Source organism: Athene noctua, chromosome 3, assembly GCF_965140245.1.
Source record: "Athene noctua chromosome 3, bAthNoc1.hap1.1, whole genome shotgun sequence".
In the NCBI taxonomy this organism is placed as follows: Eukaryota; Metazoa; Chordata; class Aves; order Strigiformes; family Strigidae; genus Athene; species Athene noctua.
In genome coordinates this window covers 55,877,302-55,903,252 of record NC_134039.1, presented here as the reverse complement: position 1 = coordinate 55,903,252, position 25,951 = coordinate 55,877,302, and the positions used below count along the sequence as shown (strand labels likewise).

At 36.2% G+C, this 25,951-nt stretch overlaps 1 protein-coding gene across 50 annotated transcripts in view; it reads left to right on the top strand.

Moving 5' to 3' along the window:
• The window catches only part of NRCAM (neuronal cell adhesion molecule), a 164,027-nt gene that overhangs the window by 120,613 nt on the left and 17,463 nt on the right, over positions 1-25,951 (top strand). For 12 of the 50 annotated variants that reach the window (XM_074903060.1, XM_074903095.1, XM_074903047.1 and 9 more), the window contains 12 exons: positions 526-627; positions 3,569-3,766; positions 3,880-3,950; positions 4,815-5,040; positions 5,339-5,454; positions 11,144-11,348; positions 12,146-12,268; positions 13,276-13,461; positions 14,573-14,608; positions 22,669-22,734; positions 23,251-23,376; positions 24,397-24,549. In XM_074903060.1, coding sequence (XP_074759161.1) covers positions 526-627; positions 3,569-3,766; positions 3,880-3,950; positions 4,815-5,040; positions 5,339-5,454; positions 11,144-11,348; positions 12,146-12,268; positions 13,276-13,461; positions 14,573-14,608; positions 22,669-22,734; positions 23,251-23,376; positions 24,397-24,549 — 1,608 coding nt within the window. The remainder of the gene's footprint in view (positions 1-525; positions 628-3,568; positions 3,767-3,879; positions 3,951-4,814; positions 5,041-5,338; positions 5,455-11,143; positions 11,349-12,145; positions 12,269-13,275; positions 13,462-14,572; positions 14,609-22,668; positions 22,735-23,250; positions 23,377-24,396; positions 24,550-25,951) is intronic. The other 38 variants (XM_074903066.1, XM_074903065.1, XM_074903064.1 and 35 more) reach the window with 18 other exon arrangements.

The window sequence follows — 25,951 nt, the reverse complement described above, 5'->3', positions numbered from 1 at the left end:
ATAAGGATGTATATTAACAACTTGCATGGTATTTCAGGATTTTTTTAAAGTACAGCAAAAAATGAATGACCTAGTAACTTGCAGTTAGTTTCTATTTGAACTATAGTTGTTTCGAATTCACATGCAAAATATTTGTAGTGATTCTAGAAAAGCTTCTTCAGTGTGAGTGCTTCTTTATTTTCCACATTTTATTAAATATTTCTAGTTACAATGGATAACCACCCATAATCAACTAAACATGCATTTCATAATTCTTTGCATCTCATTACATTTTTATATCACAGTGCAATCAGACATAGATAAAATCAAAAATAGATTCTTGTTAATGTATAGAAGCTTCCAGATAACATCAGTTCTCCATTTTATCTCTGTTTCGTAACAATTGCATGCTAATGGTCGTTAAGTCATGCTTACATAAGTGAGTAGATCTGCCCTTCTGTATTTTGATTGGAATGTAAGGTTTTTTCAAAGATGAGACTACATATTCTGGTGTGATTATTTACTTTGTCTTTATTTGTTTTACAGCTCGGCCAAATCCACCCTTTGACTTGGAATTGACAGGTCAGCTAGAAAGAAGCGTTGAACTCTCATGGATACCAGGAGATGAAAATAACAGTCCCATTAGAAGTATGTTTGTATATATTGCACTATGTTAACAGCATTATTTTAACTGTTCTCAAATTCCAGGGAGTTGAGATAAGTTTTGTGTGCAGCATGGAAGAATGGCAAAATCATTTGCTACAGTTGCCACTTATTTACATAACAAAAATTCACTACATGTCCTGTACCGTATGGCCAAACAAGAAGTCCTATTTATTGCCCTTAAGAGCTGGCCAGAAACCTATGTTAGTTAATGTAGAAGTTGATAGTGATATGAGCTCTGTCTGGCAATCTCTAGTCTTATGAATATAGAGTAGACTTGTTCATTAGTTGTATGCTTCTGAAGGAGAGAGCTACTAACATCTTGCATGAACTCTTCTGTTATTCCCATTAATTTGAAATAACGTTAGTAACAATATCTTTAGGGATTATCCATCACTACTGATACAGAAGCTTATTTTTCGTGAAAATATAAAGCAGATAGTTCTTCTGTTAATTTCCAGTCCAGAGAGTTGAAGGAATAAAGCATGTCCGTAAAACAGAGAAAGTAAACATCTACAAACTTTTGAGACAGGAAATTGATCTTAAATGCTATTATTTCTCCCAGTAGAACATGATGAAAGATACTCTTGCTTATATTGAGCAGAGAGGATGGAGGGGGAATGTAGGAAGAAGAAAGAAGGATGTTACTGTTCATTTTCCAAAAAATAATAGTATCAGAAAGATTTGTCAGGGCAGTATTTTCATTATGAGCAACTTAATGTAATTATTTAGTTATTTATGCAGTGTAGTTTTAGTTGATAACTGCCACAAGTTAGCAAGACAAGTGTACACATTATATTTGGAATGAATGAGTTAGGCTGACTTTTCAAGTGTTGCTTTCCAGGGTCTGATGCTGGTCAGTATCAATACTGAACACAGACCATAAGGAACAGGCATCTGGAAAGGAAGTTTTTTAAAGACAGAATTTCAGAACACATCAAATATTTTGATTGCATTTTAATGAAACACTAAGGAATTTTGCTGAAGTTTTATACTTTCAGACTTGTCAAATGTATATCAACTAGTAATATACTTTTAAAAATATAATATACAGAAGATTAATGTAAATAGCTGAATTGTATTTAAGTTACGGCTCATGCATATACCCTTATATCAGTATTTTCATTTTTTTCCAGACCAGAAGACACAAGTCTTGCCTTTCTATAGAAAAGAAATCACACTGTTTTGAAATAGATGATACTAGGTGGTGTTGGCTCTTGTCAGAGTTTTTCTAGAAGCGAGATATTGCATACACTCTGATATTGGAAATTGAACTCTTCTGACTAAATAATGCTGGTTTTAATTATGATACAACGAATATTGTTATGTGGTCCCCTGAGAGCCTGCAAAATAAGGCATTTGCTTCATAAATAAGCCTATTATTGCTGCTGCTGCTATCACTTCAAAATGCAGATCAAGACTCGAGAACAGCACTTCATTATGAGTGATCCTTTTACACAAGTAATATGACTGGCATGCTAGTATCTCTCTGAAAGCTCATATAGAGTCTTTTCTCCTTGAAGTCTCCTATAAATTGTTCTGCTAGAGTTGCAGGCAGAATGCTAGTTACTGGGGAAACAAAAAGCAGTAGTGAAAACTTTGTGGGTGCTTTTTTTTTAAGCATGTAATATTCTCAGCTTTTCAACAAAGACTTTGGTCCAGAAAACATCCTATCCCAAGACCTTTATCTATGAACACTCAACACTAGTTATAACTCAAGCAGTAATTTGAGACCAGTTCTCCCTCTTTCTTACTACTCAGGTCAGGATGAAATCTGAAAACCTTAAGTCTGGAAGGGTATGATTTGTACCATGTACCTATTTTACTTCTTGAACATCTTGACTTCTCAAAATGTTGTGTATCATTTCTGTGTGGTACTGTATGCATTCTTCTAAAAGCAATTTCTAGATGCCACTCAGATTTCTTCAGTAGTGCAAACAGGGTGTGTTCTGAGTCAGATTCTGGCCCCTTGTCCCCACCTATACATGAGATAGAGAAAGATTTTTGTTATACAACACACAAACATTTGATGCTCATGCAAATTTCATATATCTAAATTTAAGGTTCCATGGAATGTACTCAGATTACACATTCTTCTCCCACTTATTTACTGTATCCTAACAATTCCTCTTAAGTGTTTCAAAATTTCTCTCTCATACCTAAGAGCTGGAAGCTTTTTTGGGTCTTTCAGAGCTGAAAAAAAAAATGTGCTTTTGTCTTTGATAATGAATATGATTTTCTTTTTGGAGTTCTACAAACCTATTTATCCCTGAGGTTATATCTTTATAGGGTCTTAACTGTAATCTTTGTAATGTTCACACAGAGAACTCTCAAGAAGTTTAGCTTCTGAACATACATGCCTTGACTTAATTTGAAGATACTAAAAAGTGCTCTTGAAAACCTTCCTCAAGTACAGTTCTTGACTTTAAATGGTTTTTCACTATGCCAGTATCTCTGGGGAAATGGAATATTCAGAGAGTTTTAATATTGTACAGGTACTACTTCTTGTCAGCTTGGTACCACTTAGACCAGTATATTATTTGCCAGCCAGATATTACTTTTACATCAAAATTCCAATCTTGTCCCACTTTCTTGCTGTGATAGTTCAAGGGTTCCTGTTACATTAAAATCCGGTACCTGAGACAGAGCTATTGTAATCACGTGTCCCTGACGGACACCTGCATTAGTGAGAATACCAAATAATAAAAGTAAGCGTGTTTCTATTATATTTCTACCTAGGCAGTACTTTTGAGATTCACATTATAGATCTGTGTTCTGGTTTATATACTTATATTTCAATTTCCATGATTTTTAAAAACGCTGATTGGACCACTCCCTTCTGATTAGCTCATTCATAAGTGCCTACACTGATCTAGAGAGGCATTGCAAGTTTTGACATAAAGTTGGAGTCAATTTCTGTTTACAGACTTTGTGATTGAATATGAAGATGGGCTGCATGAACCAGGGGTATGGCATTACCAGACGGAAGTTCCTGGAACTCAGACAACAGTACAGTTGAAGTTGTCTCCTTACGTCAACTACTCATTCCGTGTGATAGCTGTCAATGAGATTGGCAGAAGTCAGCCAAGTGAACCATCTGAGCAGTACCTGACAAAATCTGCAAGTAAATAATTATTCCCGTTTACCAGTGATTGCTTTATACTATGAATGGCATTGAATTTGCTTGGAATACAAACAGCAGTCATTCTTGTTTATGTGTAAATATTTTATTTTTAGACCCTGATGAAAATCCTTCTAATGTACAAGGCATAGGCTCAGAACCTGATAATTTGGTAATAACATGGGAGGTAAGTTTGTTTTTTCAAGGCTTCATTTGTTTGTTTTCAGTTCTCTGAGTAGCATTTTTTTTTTTGAGAAATAATAATGATCTAACTGTGAACATGTTATGAGAATACCCAACGCATTGCTTGCTTAAAATATTATTGAAAAAGAGTAAAATCCAGACATTTCTCACCTTCATTTTCAGGGAAAAGCTCCATGCAGCTTATGGAAAAAAAAAAAAAATCTAATGTGCCATATTTTCCTTGAGGATTTCTCAAGATAATCCATCAATTTGGTAATACAGGATGTTTTGCTGCCAATTTAGGAACACTTAAATTTATTTAAATTGGGTTTATCTCAAGTAGAGATTATTTTAGAATTAGTTCTAATGTGAATCCTAATTCTGCCCTCAACTTTTGTGGTAAAGTAAATTATTGCACACTCTAATGCTAAAAAACTTTTGTGGGCAAGTTTTCTCTGTCATGCCCTTACCATCGTGACAGGAGCTTGGGAGCCATGTAAAACCAATTTCCCATCCCAGGCAAGAAACACTGTCTAGGAAACATTGTTTATAGGGAGCTGCTGCAAGTCTGTTTTTCCCTCCTTGTAAGATGTATTTGAAAATAAAATATGTGTACAGAGATTACAGTGTATGGTTGCATGGGAATTAGCCAGTATCACCATTGAATGTGATTTACTAATGAACTGAACTGACCCCATGTAAAAGTAACTTAATTGCATAGCTTAGAAATTTTACCAGTGCTTCTCTGTCACAGAACACAGTGGTAAATTTTCAGTAAAACTGTAAAGAAGATTCCATATATTTCCTTTGTGACTTTGGATTTTTCAGATGCTTCAGAGTATTTTTAAAAAGTTTTTTTGCATTTCAGTCTTTAAAAGGTTTTCAGTCTAATGGACCTGGGCTTCAGTACAAAGTCAGCTGGCGTCAGAAGGATGTTGATGATGAATGGACATCTGTTATAGTTGCAAATGTATCTAAATATATTGTGTCTGGTACACCAACCTTTGTTCCCTATGAAATAAAAGTACAAGCTTTAAATGATCTGGGATATGCACCAGAGCCATCAGAAGTGATTGGACATTCAGGGGAAGACTGTAAGTTTCATGGTTTGACTCAATTGTACTAATTAAAAGCAACTAAATGTGTAACCTAAATGGGTATTTAAAATACTAAAATATCGAAAGAGGGGAATAATATTTTAAAATTAAAATGAAGTAATTTGAAGATAATAAGGCTTCATAGTACTCTGTAGTATTTATCCGGAGGTCAGCTTTTTAACCTAGGAACATTTGTAACCTACTCTTTGAGTGCAATGCAAAGACTCATTCTGAAAAAGTATGTTTGAGCGATTTCTCATTCTAACTAGGTACTTGTTCCATCCTTTCCACACAGTGCCAATGGTTGCTCCGGGCAATGTGCAGGTTCATGTTATTAACAGCACATTAGCGAAGGTGCACTGGGACCCAGTTCCACTAAAAACTGTCCGAGGACACCTTCAAGGGTACAAAGTAAGTACAGTCAAAAGCATTCTGTTCCCACTTTTTCTATATAAGATTATATCCAGATTGAAGTAACGTGACATCTAAGAGGACTCTTGCTTTGCAGTGAGCTCACAAGTTTTGCTGAAAAGAGCAACAGCATTGATAAAATTAAAGCTCAGCAATGTTCCATCCTTGTAGCACTAACCTCCCGTGACACTGTCCTTGAAGAAAAATTGGATGTGTTTGCAATTAAGTTTGCACACATTATATAGACTAAAAAATGATAGTAGTTTTAAAGATCTTATTCCAAAAGGTTATTTAGAGGATGAGGAGAAAGTTTCTGTAGGCATCTCTTCTAGGTCCAATGCTAAGATAACTCATTTTCTGCCATAATATGATTAATCACATCTTTAATTCTGAGTAAAAGGACACTTGCTAGTTTATGCTGGGTGCTGTGTGGTTTTGTAGGCCAGGAAAAAGCTCACTTTAAAAGCTCAATTTAAGGAGATAGGAAATGGCAGGTTTGGAATGTACATATGACTGAAGATAATGTGTAAGATAATGTGTTGGCTTTGGTGATAACTGAGAAGTCTGTGTTGGAGACAAAAGATGGCAATTAATAGAGAATGGGAGACAGAAAGACTTCAGTTAGAAACTAGGGGAACCAGTGTCCCTGGAGGACAGGGAAGATCTGATGGCAAAAGTTGCTTCACATGTTGCACTAGAAGCCCATCAGAGGAAACTCAGGAGTGGAAAGTGCAGAAGCATGGTAGACTGGTTGTAGAGGGGAGTGGAATGAGAAGATATACTGACTTCCTATGCGACAATAGAAGAAAATAAAAAATAATTACTTCTTTGTTCCTCTGCAAGTATACTAATAAGTATGTTCTAGCAAAACAAACAATTACACAGCCCAAACTAGGTTATTTCATAAGATAGACTAAATTGAATTATTTCTCTTTAAATGAAAGGAGGAAAAAGAAATACTGGAAAAAATGAAAATAGTAAAGAATATTTGGAGGAGAATAAATTTACATTATACTTACAAAAATGGAAGAGTAACATTAAAGAGCATTGAAACTGAACTTCTTCAGTATGTTACAGCTGGTTACCACATGAATATGAATTCCTGGTACGTGGATATCACTTACCTGGCACAAAATGCCACCATCCAGAGACTTAACCTACTTCTGTATGAGCGTGTGTATTTGTAGTTAGTATGGTGCTTTGCCCTAGATAATAAACTCGGTTGAGAAACAGGATTTAGTAATCTGTTGAATGTTTATGTGTTAGATGACAGTCTCATATCAGCCTGCTATTTCACATTGGGCAGCCAAAAGAAAATGTCCATTGTGTGAGGATTAAAGAGTTAGAATTTAATGAAGTTAATGCTTATTATTAATTGAGTTACAGCAGCAGTAGTGCTTATAATCCAAATCACCAAATTTCTGTTAAAGATCATTAATAATACAAAAAAAATGAATAGACACAAATCTCTGCTCATACATCAGATGTTCTCACCCTTCAAAGGCATGGTTGCAGTGAGTTGTCATCCCAATGGAGATTTATTTTTCCTTAGACTTGAAGTCTCTGAGGGTTATTTTCTGTCTTGTATTTACTAATGGGTTGCACACTTTCCTCTCCAGTTGGTCTAAGGGGTTAGTTGTGCTATAATTACGTCTGTTGTGTTAGTCTTTCTCTGTATACAGTATGATTTTTTCCCTGTGGGGAGGAGACAAAATTACAAAAAGCTAAGTGAAACTGAAGCTAAATAGAGTTAGTCAATAAACATAAATAAAACAAGCTGAAGACCACAGGATTGACAAGAGACCTGATTGTTGTGGTTTGAGCTGAGAGGGAAACTGAAGCACCACGCAGCCACTCACTCCCCCCCTTCCCCCTCAGGACTAGGAAGGGGGAATGGAGAAAAAGGCTCAGGAATTGAGATAAGGACAAGGAGGGATGACTCACCCATTACAGTCATAAGCAAAACACAGACTCATTAGGGAAAGAAAAAAACCCATAATTTTAATTCAGACACTGACAACAACACTTAACAGACAGAGTAGGACAGTGAGGAGCACTACCACATCTTAAAAACACCTCCCCCTCCACCCCCAGCCTCCCTTCTTCCTGGGCTCAGCTCTGCTCCTGATTTCTCTTCCTCCTCCCTCCAGTGATGCAGAGGACAGAGAATGGGAGTGTGTGGTCAGTCCTGCTGCTTCATTCTCCTCAGGGGGAGAATTCCTTGCATTCTTCCCCTTGCTCCAGTGTGGTTCCCCTCTAACAGGAGACAGTCCTTCATGAACTTTCTCTGATGTGAGTCCCTCCCATGGGCAGCAGCATTTCCCTACCTGCTCTGGCGTGAGTCACCCCCACATGTTGCAAACCTCCCAGCGCCAAGCTACAACAGCGGGGGCTTCTTCCCTCAGTCACAGCCACCTTTGAGTGCAGCTGCCAGCTCTGGCTTGGGGTCCTCCATGGGCTGCATGTTGGCATCTGCTCCACTGTGAACCTCCATGGGTAGCAGGGAGAGCAGCCCTACTGTCTCACCATGAGATACAGGGGGGCACCGTGCTCCGGCACACCTCCCCCTCTTCCTCCTCCTTTCTTTCACTGACCTCAGTGTTCACATAGGTGTCCCTCTCGTAATTCCTCCTCGCAACTCCAACTCTTCCCCCCAGATTCCCCTTCTTAAACACGTTATCTCAGAGTCATGCCCACCATTGCTAGTTGGCTCAGCCTTGGCACAGAGGCAGCTCTGACTTGGAGCCAGGGGAGCTTTGAGAAACTTCTCACAGGGGGGCACTGCTCTAGCCCCAGTGTACCCACTGTACCAAAAACCCGCGTCACACACACAAAACCAGCACAACACAACAGAACAACTACCAGAGTAGTTTTGTTGCTGTGTCTAGGACAAATGTGACAGTGGTTGTCATGTCCCACTCAGATGAGGGAGACAAGTGACTCAGGTTTGTAAATCCCCAGCGGAGGGGACAGTGGTGAGACAAGTCTCAAAGTCCAGACATTTATTAACTTCCCACAATGTACTAATTGGATACACAATAATTGGATAAGTATATAACAAGTTGTGGCAAGCAATACAGTATGCCTTGCGTTGCTTAATGGTAGTGAACGAAAAGGGGAAAAAGGAAAGGAGGGAGGTGAAGATAACAGAGAAATAGAGATCACTGAGCTGGGTTCCTGCATTGATGCCGACAGCAAGGGTTCAAGGAGGCATCCGTCATCTTCACTCCACTCTCTGGACCACCACCCCCCACCACCCCCCCTTCCCCCACCTCAATTTATACCCACTTTCCTTGGGTCCATCCCCTAGGTTGACCCACATACCTAGGTATCCCATGTATGGGGAGGGGTAAGGTGTTCCATGGGATGATGTCATTAGCATGATCATGTTAGTCTTCGTTAGCATATTAAGGGGTGTCAACTTTAATATGCATTTTGTGGATAATGAAGCAAAGGTCATTCACGGGACAGACAGCCCTTGAAATCTGGCCAGGTGCACCAGAGCAGAGCTGTCCTGTCTCCACAGGACTCCCTACTCCAGCTGCAGCCTGTGTTATTCGGGCAGCCTGATCAGCTTCGACCTCTGCACGATCCACCCCATGACTGTAGTTTCATTACTTGCGAGTGTTTGAGACATTCCTTAAGTCAGAGGGCCTCCACTCCCCCCGCTATCCTTTAGCTCTTTCTCAGGCTGTTTTTCTTAGTCCTTGTTTCTAGCAGGACTGTTTCTTTCAGGACCTGTTTTTACAAGTCGTCTCTCACAGGGGTATATCCTTGAATAAGTTGCAGATGCAGTGAAAGTTTCCTAAGTAATTTTTGCAGATACAGCTAAATCAAACTACAATAGGTTAAAAACTAGACAAGGCATGACAGCTCCTAAGACCTAGTGGATAGTTAGTGTTACAAAGCTTTCTCTGAATACAAGCTGAAAACTTTTCATGGATGCAGACTATGCTTTAAGTGTCTTAGTTATTGACATAGCTTACAAAACACATACCTCTTTTTAAACACATCAGCAAAATCCTTCTAGCAAACTCAGGCTTTCCTAGTAAATAAAATTATTTCAGACAGTGGCCCAACATGCAGGATTGCATTAGGGACGCATTCTTAATAAAGAGAGGGGTATTTCTCTGAAGAGTCACATCATGAAGACAAATATATGAACAAAGCAGGAAGACACCTAACTAGCAGCAGTCTATAGCACATCACTCATATTTTGCTCTTGTATTAATCTAGCTATTACTCAATATACTGTGGTACTATAAAGCATTATAAACCTAAGAAGAAATTTTTAAAATAATCCTTTTCACCGTTACTGCTGCCATTTTTTCCTGTTATTTTTGTGTCAGTGGTTTTTGAAATACTTTATGTGAAAAATGTGATGCAGTCTCTTTTACTGTCATATTCTGCTTCCAAATCACTGCTTATCAAACCCAGTTTATTAATTTCAGCCTGGCTAGTGACAAGTGATGACCCACCTATAATAATGTGCTTTTTGAAATGTCACTAGCTAACAATTCTTAAAAATCACAATACCGTATAAGTTTCAATACTAATAGTACCAACAGTTCAAGCTTTTGTTAACTTATAAATGGCTTTCTATACTAGTTGGTAGAATGAGAGCTACAGGATGACAGCTGGCGATGTTGAAAAATACTAACTCAAGCCATGTAAAACACAGGCATTTAACAGTGACTAGAGTGAAATGGTATGTTGTTAGCAATAGAAAGCTGGTGTTAGTGTAACACTGCTTTACAAGCTGTCTAGTTGGGCTTTGTAATTCTTAACAGTTCTTTTTTTTGAATTCTTGTGAAATCCCAGCTTCCTTAACTCAAGAGGTGTTTTTCAGTTGGCCTAAGTGGAACCAGAATTTTAACCCATTTACATTGCTTTGTTGGTTTTAGTGTGTGATCATGCATGGAAGTTATGCTGTGAAAAATGAACAATGATGTATTTGAAGGTGACAATCCTAGGAGTAACACAAGTCTTTGTAGGGGCGCCTGTTTATATCTTTCCAGATAGCATGGTAGACTGTGTAGTAAGGAGAGTGCAGTCAAGGTAATTACCTCCGAGGCTCATCTGTAGTTTCTTAAAAACTCAATCAGCAAAATGGACACCAGAATCAGCCTTGTGGTCTGACCTAATGGTCACATAAATGGAAGAATAGTCTTCTTGTCCCTGGGTGGGAATCATTCCATTCAGAGTCCTTTCAAAACTTGTGTGTTTTTCAAGTCCAGACAAATCTTTTGGTTTCTTTCCCATTTCAAAATACCTACTTGGCTTCCACATCACAAGGAGAAGGATGGTCAGGTGTGTGACATATAAGGTGGCAAAGTGCAAGTCTTCTTTGGAAGCTCTGTAGGCATCTTACTGAAAGAATGGATGGGATGAATGAGTCCTGCCTCTCCGATGGACTTGAAACATGAGAACCATCACATACTAATGCAGTTCCAAACCAAAACTTGTGTCAAACTGGGTTTGAGCATTAGCAGAACTGGCAGGTGATAGTCTTCACACAGTAGTGTAGACATGACTGTTTCTGGAGCAAGAAAGCTCTACACTGTGTTGCACGTGATCTTATTAAAATTGCAGTTATTCCTACTTATAATTCATGGATACTCATGGAAAAGCTTAGTGTTTGTAAAATCAGAACACTTAAACACTCAGGTTTTTTTTTTTTTGTCTTTAGGTTTACTACTGGAAAGTGCAGAGTCTATCCAGAAGGAGTAGGCGACATGTAGAGAAAAAGATCTTGACTTTCAGGGGAAACAAGACTTTTGGAATGTTGCCAGGGCTGGAGCCCTATAGTTCTTACAAGCTGAATGTTAGAGTTGTTAATGGTAAAGGAGAAGGACCAGCAAGCCCAGACAAAGTATTTAAGACCCCTGAAGGAGGTATGAAATGAGAAAGCTAGAAAATAAACTTAAATGTGGTATATTCAAAAATAGAACACTAAGCATGTATTGTGGTTTAACCCCATCTGGCAATTAAGCACCACACAGTCGCTTGCTCACTCCCCCCTGGTGGGATAGGGGTGAGAATCAGAGGGGTAAAAGTCAGAAAACTCATGAATTGAGATAAAGACAGTTTAATAGGGAAAGCAAAAGCCACACATACAAGCAAAGCAAAACAAATAATTCATTCAGCACTTGCCATCAGCAGACAGGTGTTCAGCCACCTCCAGGAAAGCAGGGCTCCAGCACACATAACAGTTACTTGGGAAGACAAACGCCATCACTCTGAATTTCATCCCCTCCTTCTTCCCCCAGCTTTACATGCTGAGCCTGACGCCATACGGTATGGAATGTCCCTTTGGTCAGTTGAGGTCAGCTGTCCTGGCTGTGTCCCCTCCCAACTCCTTGTGCACCCCCAGTCTCCCTGCTGGTGGGATGAGGTGAGAGGCAGAAAAGGCCTTGGCTCTGTACAAATACTGCTCAGCAATAACTAAAACTTCCCTGAATTATCAACACCATTTTCAGCAAAAATCCAAAACACAGACCTGCCCTAGCTACTGTGAAGAAAATTAACTCTATCCCAGCCAAAACCAGCACAGAGTGTAATTGCTGAATTTGTATCTTGGACATCATAAAATAATAATCTGGTTCAATACTGTAATATTTTTAAGAATTAATAATTCATGAGCTGTTTTAAGTTAATCTACTTTGTATTTACTATATATTTTTCTTAAAAGTTCCTAGCTCACCCTCCTTTTTGAAGATTACTAACCCAACATTGGACTCTCTGACTCTGGAGTGGGGTTCACCTACCCATCCAAATGGTGTTTTGACATCATATATACTGAAGTTTCAGCCAAGTAAGTTAATTATGAATATATAACTCTAACTTAGACAGTATGTCTACCAAATAGCAATCTATTTATTAAGAAAAAATTATGTTCAATTTATAACATACAAAAGGTATGATTACTCTGTAGATGTCAAATTTCTAAAAAATACTGTATTTTGGCAACATAGATGTCTGTATTTGGAAAACTTCACTTGCTCAAGTACAAAGTTAGCATTTTTCCATTACTTTTATTTCTTCAAACCGTGCTTCACAGAATAATGGAGGTGAAGTCCTGCATATGACAGCCAAGTTAGAAGCAAGATACTACCACTTATAAATCCTATATTCTAACTACAGAGAAAATATAATCAGAAGTAGATTAAAATACGTTCAATTATATTGTTGTCTGCTTCTTCAATTTTCCTGGTATTTTAATTTTAAAATGAAAAGATCATAAATGTCCCATTTACGCATATTGGAGCTATAAATCACTTCCTTAGGGTCCCCATGCCACTGCTTACTTGCCCAGAAATTTGTCAGCAGTGACACTGGAAATTTAAGAGTTTTGTGTGCATGGAACAGATTAAGGAAGTTTGTTTTCTTCAATTTACCAACTTCCACAGTTCCTTGGCATTAGATACAAGTCACTTCAGTATTTTTTTCCTATGTATACTGATTTTATTATGAGGCAGCTAGTTTCAGAATTTTTTCATGAACAATGTTTCAAATGTGTGTAAGATCAGATGATCTGATGTGTACTCAGTTGCCTTGGATTCAGATACTTACAAGAATGGAACTTGAACTTAAAAAACTTGTAGGTATTTCCTATCTCCCTGTTGAATTTCAGTCCTTTACATAGATTCTTTTTACACAAAGGTGACTTTCTTTTGAAACTGTAGATTATCATTCATATAACTTGAAATGAACAGTGCAGCAGACAAACAAAATGAATAAATACAAACAAAAATAGTCTGTTTTAATACAATGATAATGTAGGCAATTTTCCTAACTGTTTTTTTCTTCTCCTAACAACAGTTAACAACACACATGAATTGGGTCCCTTAGTAGAGATAAGAATTCCTGCCAACGAGAGCAGCTTGATATTAAAAAATTTAAATTACAGCACACGGTATAAGTTTTACTTTAATGCACAAACTTCAGTTGGATCAGGAAGTCAGATAACTGAGGAAGCAGTAACAATTATGGATGAAGGTAAGATGGGTATGTATAAAGGAAAGCGATTGTCTTTAGAAACACTACAAATATTATTAAAAATATTGCTACTACTTCATTCTATTAAGGAAATAGCCCCTAGGAAATTTTTTTTCCTAGAGCTTTCTTAACTGTATTAGACACTAATAAAAGATTTTAAATCGTTTTTAAGAAAAGATGTGCAAAGGTTTTCTACTGTAGTGGAAGCCCCAAAAGAGGTGTAAAGCCCCTCCTTTTGATATAAACTTACAATTTCTAAGACTTTGGCTTTTCTGGGCTTCAGAGTTTCATATAACTTCACATTTTAAGTGGTGTTCTTCCATTCACCTATTCTGCTTCATTGACCTCCTCTGGTCACAGAGAACAATACTGAAATGGTGCAGCATTATGGCTAGAGGAAATTTTTTTTCTTCTGAAGGATGCAGCATCTTCTGTGAAGTCTAAACTTTTTTCACAGAACTGACAAAACCTGTAACTTCAAAAGACTGCAGAATAAATTTGTCAGCTATGTCCCCAAGTAACTGGTAACATTGTCTAATATTTAAAACTCTTCAAGTATATTGTTCAGTCCTGTCACTAGTGATTCTTACATTTATAACCATTCTAGATCTCTGATTTTGGCAATGTTTTTGTTGAAGATGTTATTTATTTAAATATGAAAGCTTAATATAATAAAATTAATTTAAAGCAAAGGGGAAATTTGGGAGGGAAATCTTATGATTTTGCACATCTTAATATTAAAATTATATTCTGATACCATCTTTTTACATATTTTTATGCTTAGTAAAATTATAGTTTATTGGAATTGCCATAGATGAGTTGGCATGCAATGCATTTTCCCTAATAGTGTATTAAGGTTGCATATGAACTACATTTATTTTAAATCATAAACCTTAACAAGCATGAGCGATAAAATTTTGTAAATGCATGTATATTAATTTTTGTCTTGTGATAGTCTGTCACTGTTCAGCATAAGTGGATTGTTTCTAATTTATTTGAATTAATATATTTTACCTAGTCTGCATGCTTTTCTGGTTTATAATGAAATTATATATGTATGTTCCCTTTGGTGTTGTATCTAATTATATAGTGTTCCTATTCTTGTTTTCCTCCATTAAAGCTGGTATTCTCCGTCCTGCTGTAGGTGCAGGCAAAGGTAAAATGAAACTGCATGATTTGTTAATGTGTGGATTTTGCAGTGTTACAAATGGGGAAGTTGCAGTGGTAAGGACAGAAAATCTTGAACTAAACGTTGCTATACAAAGTATTAAGCAGTGCTGGAAGAAAACATTTGTGGGTTTTGTTGTTTGGGTTTTTTTTAAAAAAAAGGAATCCAGAATGCTTATTAATACCTTTCATCTGTTTATTTTGCCACAGAGTTCCAGGGGAATTCATTAGCTTATCTTCAGCAAAGTCTAATTATTTCTGAACGTTTAACAGATGTATGTCAGTGTCATAAATATTCAGGATTCAGGTGCGCTAGCACTGATTAGCTGGAGTAGAAAAAACAGCACTTTGAGAGATTTTTTTTACTGCCTGTGCCATGTGCATTTTTTGTTTTAAAAAAGTACATACGTTCTTATTCTCACTGCTGATTAATGCTACCCGTTTGATCACATTTGTTTCATTTGCAAGCCAGCTATGCATACGAGTCAGATGGCTGACAATACCCTCTGTATATTACTCAGTTCAAGTATCAAATTGAATATATGGGCAAATGTCTGTTCACAGATCTTGTGAGTGAATATTTGAGGGTACTTCAGTGAGTGGAACCTATTGTCATCCTTATTCTTGAATTCAGTCGTATTTAGTTCTTTATGATGCAGTTCTGCCAAACAAGGTGTTCTTCACATTTTTGCACACAGTTCTTATACCTTTACTGTCAGAAGCAAAGATTGTCCTGAGGACTGTTAGGTAGCTGTAAGTCAGAAAGGTGTCTCTATACGTGTATGTCATTTTATCACAGAGGTGTCATTAACACTAACAAACATCTGTGCTTCAGATTCTAAGATCGATCATACACATCCCAAATCAAAATCTGTACATGAAATATCCAACATTTTTTACAAACTTGGAAGAGACAGCATAAATTGTTCTATATATATTTTCTTTCCACTTGATGATCAGGTGTTTTAAATTATAATAGCCATAAAAAAGAACTTCATTCACTCAATCTGGTATAAATCAGACTCTCTATATATGTATATGTGCATGCATTTGTGCATATAATATATATATATATTTATATATGTATATGTGAGTGTATTCTAATATGCATTTCTGGTATGGAGTTGTGGATTTATTTTAATGACAAGTCTTTCTTACTGTTTTTTAGTTTAGTTTTAGCTGAGAAGTCAGCACAGATTGGAACAATCAAACTGGCTTGTAGTCCTGGACATTAACAGCAGAAATGTAAATTAAGTTCTCATTATTTATAGCTGACTATAAACACTCATGCAAGGAAAACTGGATTCTCTGTGTGAAACTGAGGTCTAATTATAGCTGTATCACAGTTTGTGGCTAAATAAGAAAGCCTCTTATTTGTAAGATCAGCTGGAGCAGCTCACATTTCAGAGCTGTCATCTCAGATTCTCTGAAAACTAAGCAGATGTCTTCGTTTGGTTCCATGCCATTTATGGTTTCAAAGTTTTCACATATTCCCGTAGCATCTAGCTCTTACAATTGCAAAGAAAATTTTGGAACTGCAAACAGGAGGGAACTAAAGCCATGACATCTGTTAGGACATCTGAGTTGCTGCAGGTCTGAGATGAATGTTCTCAGTGGTTACTTACATTAACGTGATTATCTGTTTTGCTACTGATCAGGGACTATGAGGAAGGAAAAGGAAGATCGTATTATCAAGATCAAGTGCCAAATTATTTGGTCTCATGAGTGGGTGGATTTGAAAGACAGAAATACTCAGCCCACTCAAGAAGAAACTGTACCCAGCAGTGAATTTTTACTCCTCCATTAAGTGCAGGAGGGTCTGTACGTATATACTGCTCTTACTAATCTGGACCCAAAGCCACACCAGGGAGAAAGTGAAATGTAGATATTCTCAACTTTGACAAGATCTATCAGAAACATCTGTTTTTCATTTTGAAGGGCAAAACTTGCCAGAAAAATTGTAATTATCCTTTTTCTTTCATTTGAGCACATTCATCTTGGAAGTTAAAAAGACAATATGTCTCAGATTTAGCCAGCCTAAATTGCACTGAAATTTCTGTACTTGGTGTTTTCTGCTGGCTAGCTGCCACTGAAGACCTGCAACTTGGCCAATCAGAAACATTAGACACAAGGTCCTGGAGGAATTCAGATCATCTTAACCTGGACAAGCTCTGCAACTTCGGACATATTTCACTTTTCAGAGTAAAAATATAGATTATAGTGCAGAGGGAAATATTGCTACGTTAAATCTAAGGATCTTAGAGTGTCTCAATATTTTTTACTTGTAGTTCTGAAATACATTGTCTCTTGACACCATGTGGCTTTTGCCATCTTTTTAGATAGGCATGGGCCTGTCTTTATTGTCTTTTATTACTTTAAAACCAATGAAAGTAACCACAGTCTGCTTACTGCTGCACTTCACACTTTGTCTCAACTCAGTTTGTCTGATCAGAATAACTGCACTGGTGTTAAGATACCCACTATATTCTAGACCGGTAGAGAAGCAAGTTTTGTGCATTTTTCCTATAAGGTAAAATAACAAGTTTAGATTAAAACATGAAATATGAGGTCAAGGCTAAGGTATTTAGATAAAGGAATAATTATTTTTCTGTAGTGTGAATAGAACTTAAAAGGTCTATTCAAATTGGGGGCAGTATAAGGAGGAAATTATTGTCTTCCTGTAATATGAGCACCATCCTAATAAAAAAGTTCTTCAGACAAACAGTGCTATTGCATCAAATAGCAGAAATGCAGTGGATCTTGACAAATTAAAAGAATTGAGGGGGTTTTTTTCTTCTCTAAGGAAAACTTAACAGAGGGGATCATGTCATTCTCTCACAAGCCCACGAGTAAATCATGAGACACATTATTCTACTAGATGGGCAAGCTAAGCTATCCTGTTATAGTTTATATTCCTATTTGACTTGCACTATCTTTTTTCCTTTCTAATACTGTAATGCTATGAATGACTTAAATTTGCTCAAATTATGGCACTACAAAGAAAAAATAATTGTTTTTCTTCTTAGCAACCTGTATTCTAAGTATGTCTGAAAACTATATATTTAAAACATAATGTTTTACCCAGTATTAGATAAGCAGTATGCACTGATATCGCCATTTATGCATTGAGATCTAATGACAGGCATGAGGTAACAGAGGTGAGAAAAAATGGGGAATAAGAACCTGATTACATGTAAAATAATTATAGTAGAGGCTGGAAAATGACTGAGGTGATCACTGGAGTAAAGTCCTTTCTACCCTTTTCCATTAGAAGTTTTAAATAACTGGTCTTATAGAGGAAGAAAGAGAATACACATTTGACCAGTAGTAGAAATGAAAGTTGCTGATTAAAATAAACAGTCACAGGGGCTCATTATTGTGTTTGTTGTAAGCTGACATGTTAGCTGACATGTTCATGTCTGACATGACGTGTCAGTCTCATTTCCCAAACCGTTTCACTTTTCAGTCTCTTTTTGATTTAGTTGACATTTTTATTTGAAAGCAAGGACTTGTACTCAGCATGCACACAGACACTACTAAGTGTCAGTCCTGAACTGCAATTAAAATAGGTTGTGAGATCACAGTTACCTTTAATTGAAGCTAACGCTTTCTGTCAATGTGGTACTCAGTCTGGTCTGCCTTCTTCATGTGAACTCCACATCTCAACTATTATTGACAGAAATACTTCAGTTGCAAGATAGAAAAACAAGTAGTCTAACCTCTGGATTTGGAACTACTCTTTTTTTTCTGACTGAATCTCCCATATGCAGCTCTTCATTCTCAACTGAGTTCTTATCTCTCATCTGTAGAAGATAGGATCATCTCAGTTTTCTTTGTTCCATACAAAATGCTGTTCTTTAAATCATTTTCCTTGCCCACCATCTGGTTTTCCTCCCTTTTTGAATCATTGCACATAATGTCTCCATATTTTTGCTAACAACTTCAAGCTGCTTTTTCTTTTCAAAGTGATTATAGTATTTTTGTACTGCTCCTTCAGCACTCTCTTACAGTGGACTTCTTCATGATGTATCTATGTGATTCTGTCAGTACAGCCTTCTATGCAGAACCACTGTTCTGTCCTCCTTTAAGTCTGCTAGGAACAATGATGATACTTTGCATGCTAGGATAGAGAAAATTATGATTATTGCAAAGCAAAAATTCCTGCAAATACCTTTTGCATCGTAGATGTCATGCAAAATCCATGCCATGTTAAATGGCTGTCAGTGAAATAATTTCTTCCATTTCTTCATCTTCTGTATTTCTTGCTCCACAGGAATGCTTTTGCAATGGCCTAAATAATCTTAGGAGTGACTAATGTCCATCTCTCACTGCCAAAAATGGAATTCACTCTTATTATAAGAGTGAATTGTAAGTGAATTGTTACACTAAGGCTTGACTTTCATACCGTAAAAGTTGTAGGTTTAAAAGCAAACAAAAGCAAAACCCTTCTCTGTGTCTTACAGGCTCTGGCAGAATCTATTACCTTTCTTCATCTTATCTTGTGTGTAGGTGTGCATTTTTTCCTTTGAATTTATTTTTCTCATTATGTATGCATTTTAACTACTTGTCTATGATATACTGCTTTATGTTTTGTTTTTTCTTTTCTGTTTGACACCAATCTTCAAATGTGTGCTTGTAACTTACCTACCATTTTTTCCTGGAGATCAGGTGGATCCATGAGAATTTCTGAAGTTTAGTCACTTTGGGGATTATTTAATTCATTGTTTGCTGAACTAAATCGAGAGAGAGATAACCTGTTCTGTTATTAAAATCTGTTCATATATCACATTTTATTAAATTTTATTGAATCTGCAGCCCAAGTGTAACTGTGTTACTTGGAGGAACTGTGTTCCTGAAAGACTGGAAGGTTAAATACAGCTCTACAAAAAACTCCACTAAAAAAGCCCTGGAATTAGTTTGAAAAGAAAGGAAAATTTTACTTTGAGCTTAGGTCTCTTCTTCAACAGCTGTCAAGTGCTTTTATACCATATCTCGCTGCAGGAATGAAACCATACTCAGAAATGCCAGCTAAATTTTGTGTCATATCGTAGCATGAATAAAAGAGCTTAATTTCCTGGAGGCAACTGAATAAGAGTTGGTCTGTATAAAAACCGTAACTTATTAACAATCCTTTCCCATCAGTTTTAGAGTGATGCTTTTGTCAGTGCTGCTGCACAGTGCTGTGCATGGTTACAGATCAAGAGAGCACAGTGCTCTGCTACTGAAACTCCTCCTCCCTTGAGACAAAGCTTTGTGCTCCCCCTTTTTACCAACTGGTGCTTGCACACGCTGAGAGTTTCTGCCAGCTGACAATTACACGTTCTGTATCTGTGAACAGTGCTGGGAAATATAGTGAAGAACTAAGAGGTTAATTATCATTAGAGTTGTGCAGTTTGAGAAGACAGGAGTCTGGGTAGATTGGAGACAAACTTTAAATGCTGTAACCACTTTGAGTCTAGGCTTTCATCACCTCAGGATCCATCAGCCATCTCTTATCTTCTTATGTGTGTATTCGTGTGGCAGATAAGGCACATTTAACAGACTTAACTAAAGCCTTCCAGGCCTGCTGGAAAATTAGATAAAGCTGTAGTGAAAAAGAGGAAGAATTACAAAACCAGTGATTTTTAAAATTAATTTGTTGCTGAGCAAATTTCTTGATGCATTGTATTCAATAGGAAAAAAAACAAAACTTAAATTTAACCAAATAGAACACATGAATAATTATATACAAACAGGTATTGGTAAGAATCAGTTAAGTGTATATCTGATAAATGTAAGCATAAATTAGTCACTTGAGAGGATTTAGAAACTAAGACGCCAAGGAAATGAAGGTAATTTTCAGAGCCAACTTCATTGTTACATACAATCATATGAATAGAAAGACATTTACCAGATACCAGGTCTTTAGTGTCGCGGGCAACTCTTTAATCAGAGCAGAAACTGGAAATTGGAGATAGAAAAAAAATCCAAAACGCAAGATAAGATGGAAGTTTTACAGGGAAGGTGATTATCAACTTTGCTTAGTGTTACAGCAGCTGCCTGTCATCTGGAGTCTTTCACACAAGGTGAGACAGTTTCCTTCATCCCCGAGTGCTCAGGCACGAGGAGGAAGAAGTTATGTATAATTACATGGCATCTGTTTGCAAGACTTTGAAACAGATTATTGCAAATAGTTTTGTCTGTCTTTAACATTGATGACAAATATCAGTCATACAGTTGTGCTGCTAATTAGACATCTTCTGTGGAAGAGCAAAAAATCCAGGAAAATACGGGTTTGAGAAAATACAATTTGATGAAACAAAACAAAGTTGTATTTAGAATATAAACCTGTTGTTTTCTTGGCACAGAACAAATGCTTAGATGCTGATTGTCACAAACACCTGTTCCTGTGTGCAAATAAGGAAGGAAGTTATATATCCTGTCTGCAATCTCAGACTCTGCACCTTTCTAAATTTAGAGCCTGCTATTCTTTCCTCTTGCTACCTTCAAGTGGCACAGAGAAGCAGAATCTAATCCCTTTGCATTGCTATAGTGTATATGGTTACATGCTAGATTTCCCATAGACAGCTCTGGCTTTGGTATTTCATAGAGGTTTTGTGTTGACTTAGCAACCTAGATGGCTTTTTTAAAATCTGGTGCTTTCTATTTGATTTTGTTCAGATGGTTTTAGCCAAGAAATAAATGTATTCTTTATTATTTAAATAATATATTCCTTATTATTTTTGATTGGGGAAAGAAATGATATATAAAATACAATTTACCTATAAAGACATCAAATGTGGGAGCAGTTAGTTTAATGCAGATTGAAGAGTTGAATGACTACTACTGGCATAGAGTTAAGAATAAAACTTTGATGCAAGTATGGGAATAAAAAACCTGATATTGTGAAAATTTGTAGTCACAAGAATACATTTCCAGGAGAATTGGTGGAATTTGCATAATTTAAATATTTTTTTAAAAGGCTCAGAAAATATAGTTTTCTAGTCATGTTACTGATATTATTCAGTCTGTGCTAGGGGCTTGTATACAGATGTATTTATTTTGCTATGCCAAAGTAAGACATTTTCTCTTTGAAACTAAGTTCCTCCAGTCAGCCATATGGGCAAAGCCATCATGATTTGAGGAGAAAGTAATTTAAGTACGTAGATAAAATCTGTGCAGCACCTCTTGCCTTGAGAACAGGCTTTTGCCCATTTTATTTTCTGGTGTAGGTGAAGCCATTGGAATTCTGCCATTTGTCTTTACTGAGAGTAGGGTTTGATCTCTGATGTTTCATGGTCCTTTTGGGAAGTATTTTTGATCTTGTTTCTAACAGAAAATATATTTTTAGCAGGATAGAAGAGTCAGTGGCAAACCAAGTGAGGCATTTTCATTAAAACTAATTTCATGCCTTTGAGGAGCATCCTCTTTTAATTCTACTTTTAGAACTATTAAAATCTATTTTTCATTAATATTAGCCAAACAAAAATACTGAGATATATATATATATATATCCATTTGTATCAAGTGTAATTGGAAAACAAAGAATTAAGGTATGAGCAAAGAAGTGGCTGATTAGAGGGTACTGAAGAGAGAAGCACTTCTTTTCATAGATGTGGGCATTATGTGTATCCGTGAAAAGAACTGTTGTCTGACGAGAATGTCAGCACTAAGACACAGCACCTTAAAATGAACAGCTTCTTGCATTCCAGTGATTTGTGTCCTTCACACCAGAGTATTTTGATACTGGCTTTCCAGTGTCTGATGTCTTATGTTCCGGTGTCTAAAGGTGTCATGAATCCATAAAGTTAATGAAGCTGACTTCAGAACTGTTCTGTGAAAGGAAAGGTGTCAGTACACACATACTTCAGGTTGCTTTCAAATATATGTGGATCACTTAGCTGTTTCATATTTTAACAAACAAAACTAATTGAATCCTGCATGAACTTAGAGTGTGCATGTGTTGTTCATTTAACAGGTAAGGTTTTACTGTATTATTTAAATGTTACTTTTTGATGCAAAGTGTTTTTACTCTTTATTTTTTCTTTCCTACTATCTCTGATGGTGAAGGATATTCAGAAATCCTTTTTGCAACCTCCCCAGTCATGCACACTGTCCGTCCAACATTCTATAAGGGTATTGTCTTCCTTTTTTATCATTATCAATGCAATAGAGGCAAAATCCTATAAGGGCTTACAGCTGAGGCAGTGCAGTCCATTCAGTGACACGTGGCATAAAGGGAGGTGTGTACCACCTTCGTAACTCCATTCTCTCCTACCGTTTCCCGTTACCCTGACAATGTTCTCACTTTCCAGCTGTCTGCATTTTACTTCTAGATGAATAAAAATAATATTTTCTGGAATTTTGGCAACTAGGTGTTTTTAAGTATTTAGCAGTTTTTGTGATACAGGGCATGCTCAGTAGAATACTTAGATTTTACTGTATAATTTCATAGTGTAGTAACTGCCTAGGATTCAATTACCAAATAACTACTTTAGTTGCTAATTTCCAGTAATGGAAACAATGACAATTGTACTATACTTTCCCTGTATATGGTCTAAATTAATATAGTAACTTCTTAAAATCAATTTTTTTTTAAATGTATGAAGTCACAACTTGGTATTCTGCTTTGTTTTTCTATTGTATATTCAGTGCAACCACTTTATCCAAGGATCAGAAATGTTACAACAGCTGCCGCTGAGACCTATGCCAATATCAGTTGGGAGTATGAGGGACCAGATCATGCGAACTTTTATGTTGAATATGGTGTAGCAGGCAGTAAGAAGCCCTTCCATTAAATTTTGTTGAAGTGTTCAGATATATTTTCAAAGATTTTAATAGTAAATGTGGTCCTAAATTGACCCAGTGTTAATGGTAGCTCTTAACTGTCTAGAAGAATGATTTTTTAATTTCATTGGGAAGATCAAATAATTTTCATTTTAATAAACAGCAATGTGTAGCAGCTATTTGATGCTTAGATAGAATATCAGCCTTTGTTCCTTTGTATTATTTTATAAATTATTTTGAACATGAACTTCTAAAAATGTAGTTTGCATGAAGTTGTTTATCATGCAGTGATTACATGTGTAAAAAATGTTTACTTGAATTAAAATAGAATACATAAAATAGGATTTCCTAAATTATACGCCATTCAGGGGGAAAAAAAATAAATAAGAGAGCAAATCAAAACAATATTCTTTGTTAAATTAAACCTTAAAATATCAACCAACTTATATACTTCTACTGACATAAAACCAGGTTGTAATCTTTGATAATACCAGTAATAATTAAAACAGTTAGCTAATTAAATGAAGATATTTCTATTCAAACATTCCATCCTTCTGAAGTTATGACTTAAGAGGACCAGTCTGAAAATTGGAATACAAATGCTTTTTTGCCAGATATTAGTCACAGGAGCAGCTGAGACTATACTAGAAAAAGATATAAGAGAGATAGGTTCACTCGCTCAAACCAGGACAATGTATTTTATAATTGCAAGTGCAATAAGCCTTTCAAAAAAAAAAAAAAAAAAAGAAAATAATATTTCTCTGGTACAATGGAACAAATGTTTAAAACAGTTTCATAATTCATGTGCAGTGTCTTCTTCAATATATTGCATGCAATATATTATTTGAAGTCATAATTTTATGTAATTTTATTATTTTTTGAGAGAACAGTTATTTTTTCAGCCAATCCATAGTTTGGTCAAGTAACTGTTGATAGTATTCTGTCTAGAAACTTTCAGTAGTACAGAGAAAATTAAAATTCCAATATGTTGTTTTCCTAAAATTTTTGTAGGCAAAGAAGATTGGAAAAAAGAAATTGTAAATGGTTCTCGAAGCTTCTTTGTGTTAAAGGGTTTAACCCCAGGAACAGCATATAAAGTCCGGGTTGGTGCTGAGGGCCTGTCTGGTTTTAGGAGTTCAGAGGATGTGTTTGAGACAGGTCCAGGTGAGGCACACCATACCAATTCTGTGTCGTAGTCAGAGTTGTGGTAGACCAAGTGCTGAAACGTTGAACTGCTTCTAGCTAAGACATGTTGTAGCTAGCATCTTTGCATGTTCTTTTTATAGAGCAATGTGAATTATTTTATAAACGCCTAAATAATGCAAACACATTTATTATGTAAATTATGAATGTTTTCATCTTTTCAATTCACTCTACTTATCTGATGTTTATATTAGGGGCAAGATACTCACTGCTCACGCTCCCCCATCTGTGTACTGTGCACTGAAGATGACCTGTTTCTTTTATTTCAGTTAATATAATTAGATGGCTGTATTTAAATAATGTGTACTTTAATAGAGCCAAGTATATATTTTTAAAGCTAACAATCTGTATATGATCAGTTTTAATACAAAAAATCTGAGCTAAAATGTTTGCATAATCAGAAGTGCAGATTCGGTTTGATGTCTCATGTAATCTATTTATACCAGTGTTAAGAGATTCCTACTTATAAATGTTTCTTTTCCTGTCATATACTGGTTTTATATAGATTTTGATGTCACAACTATATCCTGTGAATCAGTAAGGCTGTTTAAGTTCCTTATGTACATACTTCAGGCATATTTCTTCATAAGTAAATCAGTGATGCTTGTTCATTTAACTCAGAGAAAGTCTTTATTGCAAGTTTTTTGATGTTAAGCTGAATATGTCATTGCCATCATAGCATGTTCTTGGTCAGCTGTTATTATTTGTCGTGTACTTTCTAGCCACTTCTGCTCATTCCAAGTGTTTTGGTCAGTGCACAGTTACTTAGCAGTAGCCTCACCAACTCCAGAATGTTATGATTTAAGAAAGTAGTTTAAACATAAAAATACGCTTGAACAATATGTAATAATTGTCAGACAACAAAGTAAATAATGAGTATGTCAGTTGAAAGTGAGCACTTTCTAAAATCATAAATTTTTGCTTTGTTTTGTTCCATTTCTGTTCACAGTTTATCATGTTGCAGGAAAACTTTGAAAACATGGTGCTGAATAACAGTGCCAAGCAAATATGTATGGGCTAAACGCAGTTTATTTGTGCCAGAGACATCTAGTGGTATTAAAAGCAGATCTGTAAAATTTTATGCAAATACACATCCAAAGCCTAAAGCAGCAGTAAAGCAAGGGTCAAGACTATAGTATAATTCAAAACAACGTGGAAACCTTCCCAAAGTCATCTTTCTACACAAAAAAAATACTGAGCCAGTAGATAAGGAATCCTGTATGTACTGTATCACCTTGGTTTATGTCCTTGAGTAGTTAAGGAATATGGGAATTTAAAAGCGCTCTGTTCTGCTTCTTGATAATAGAAATGTTCAGTGTCCAGCATTAAATTACATACATAGCATATTTCTATACACAAAAAT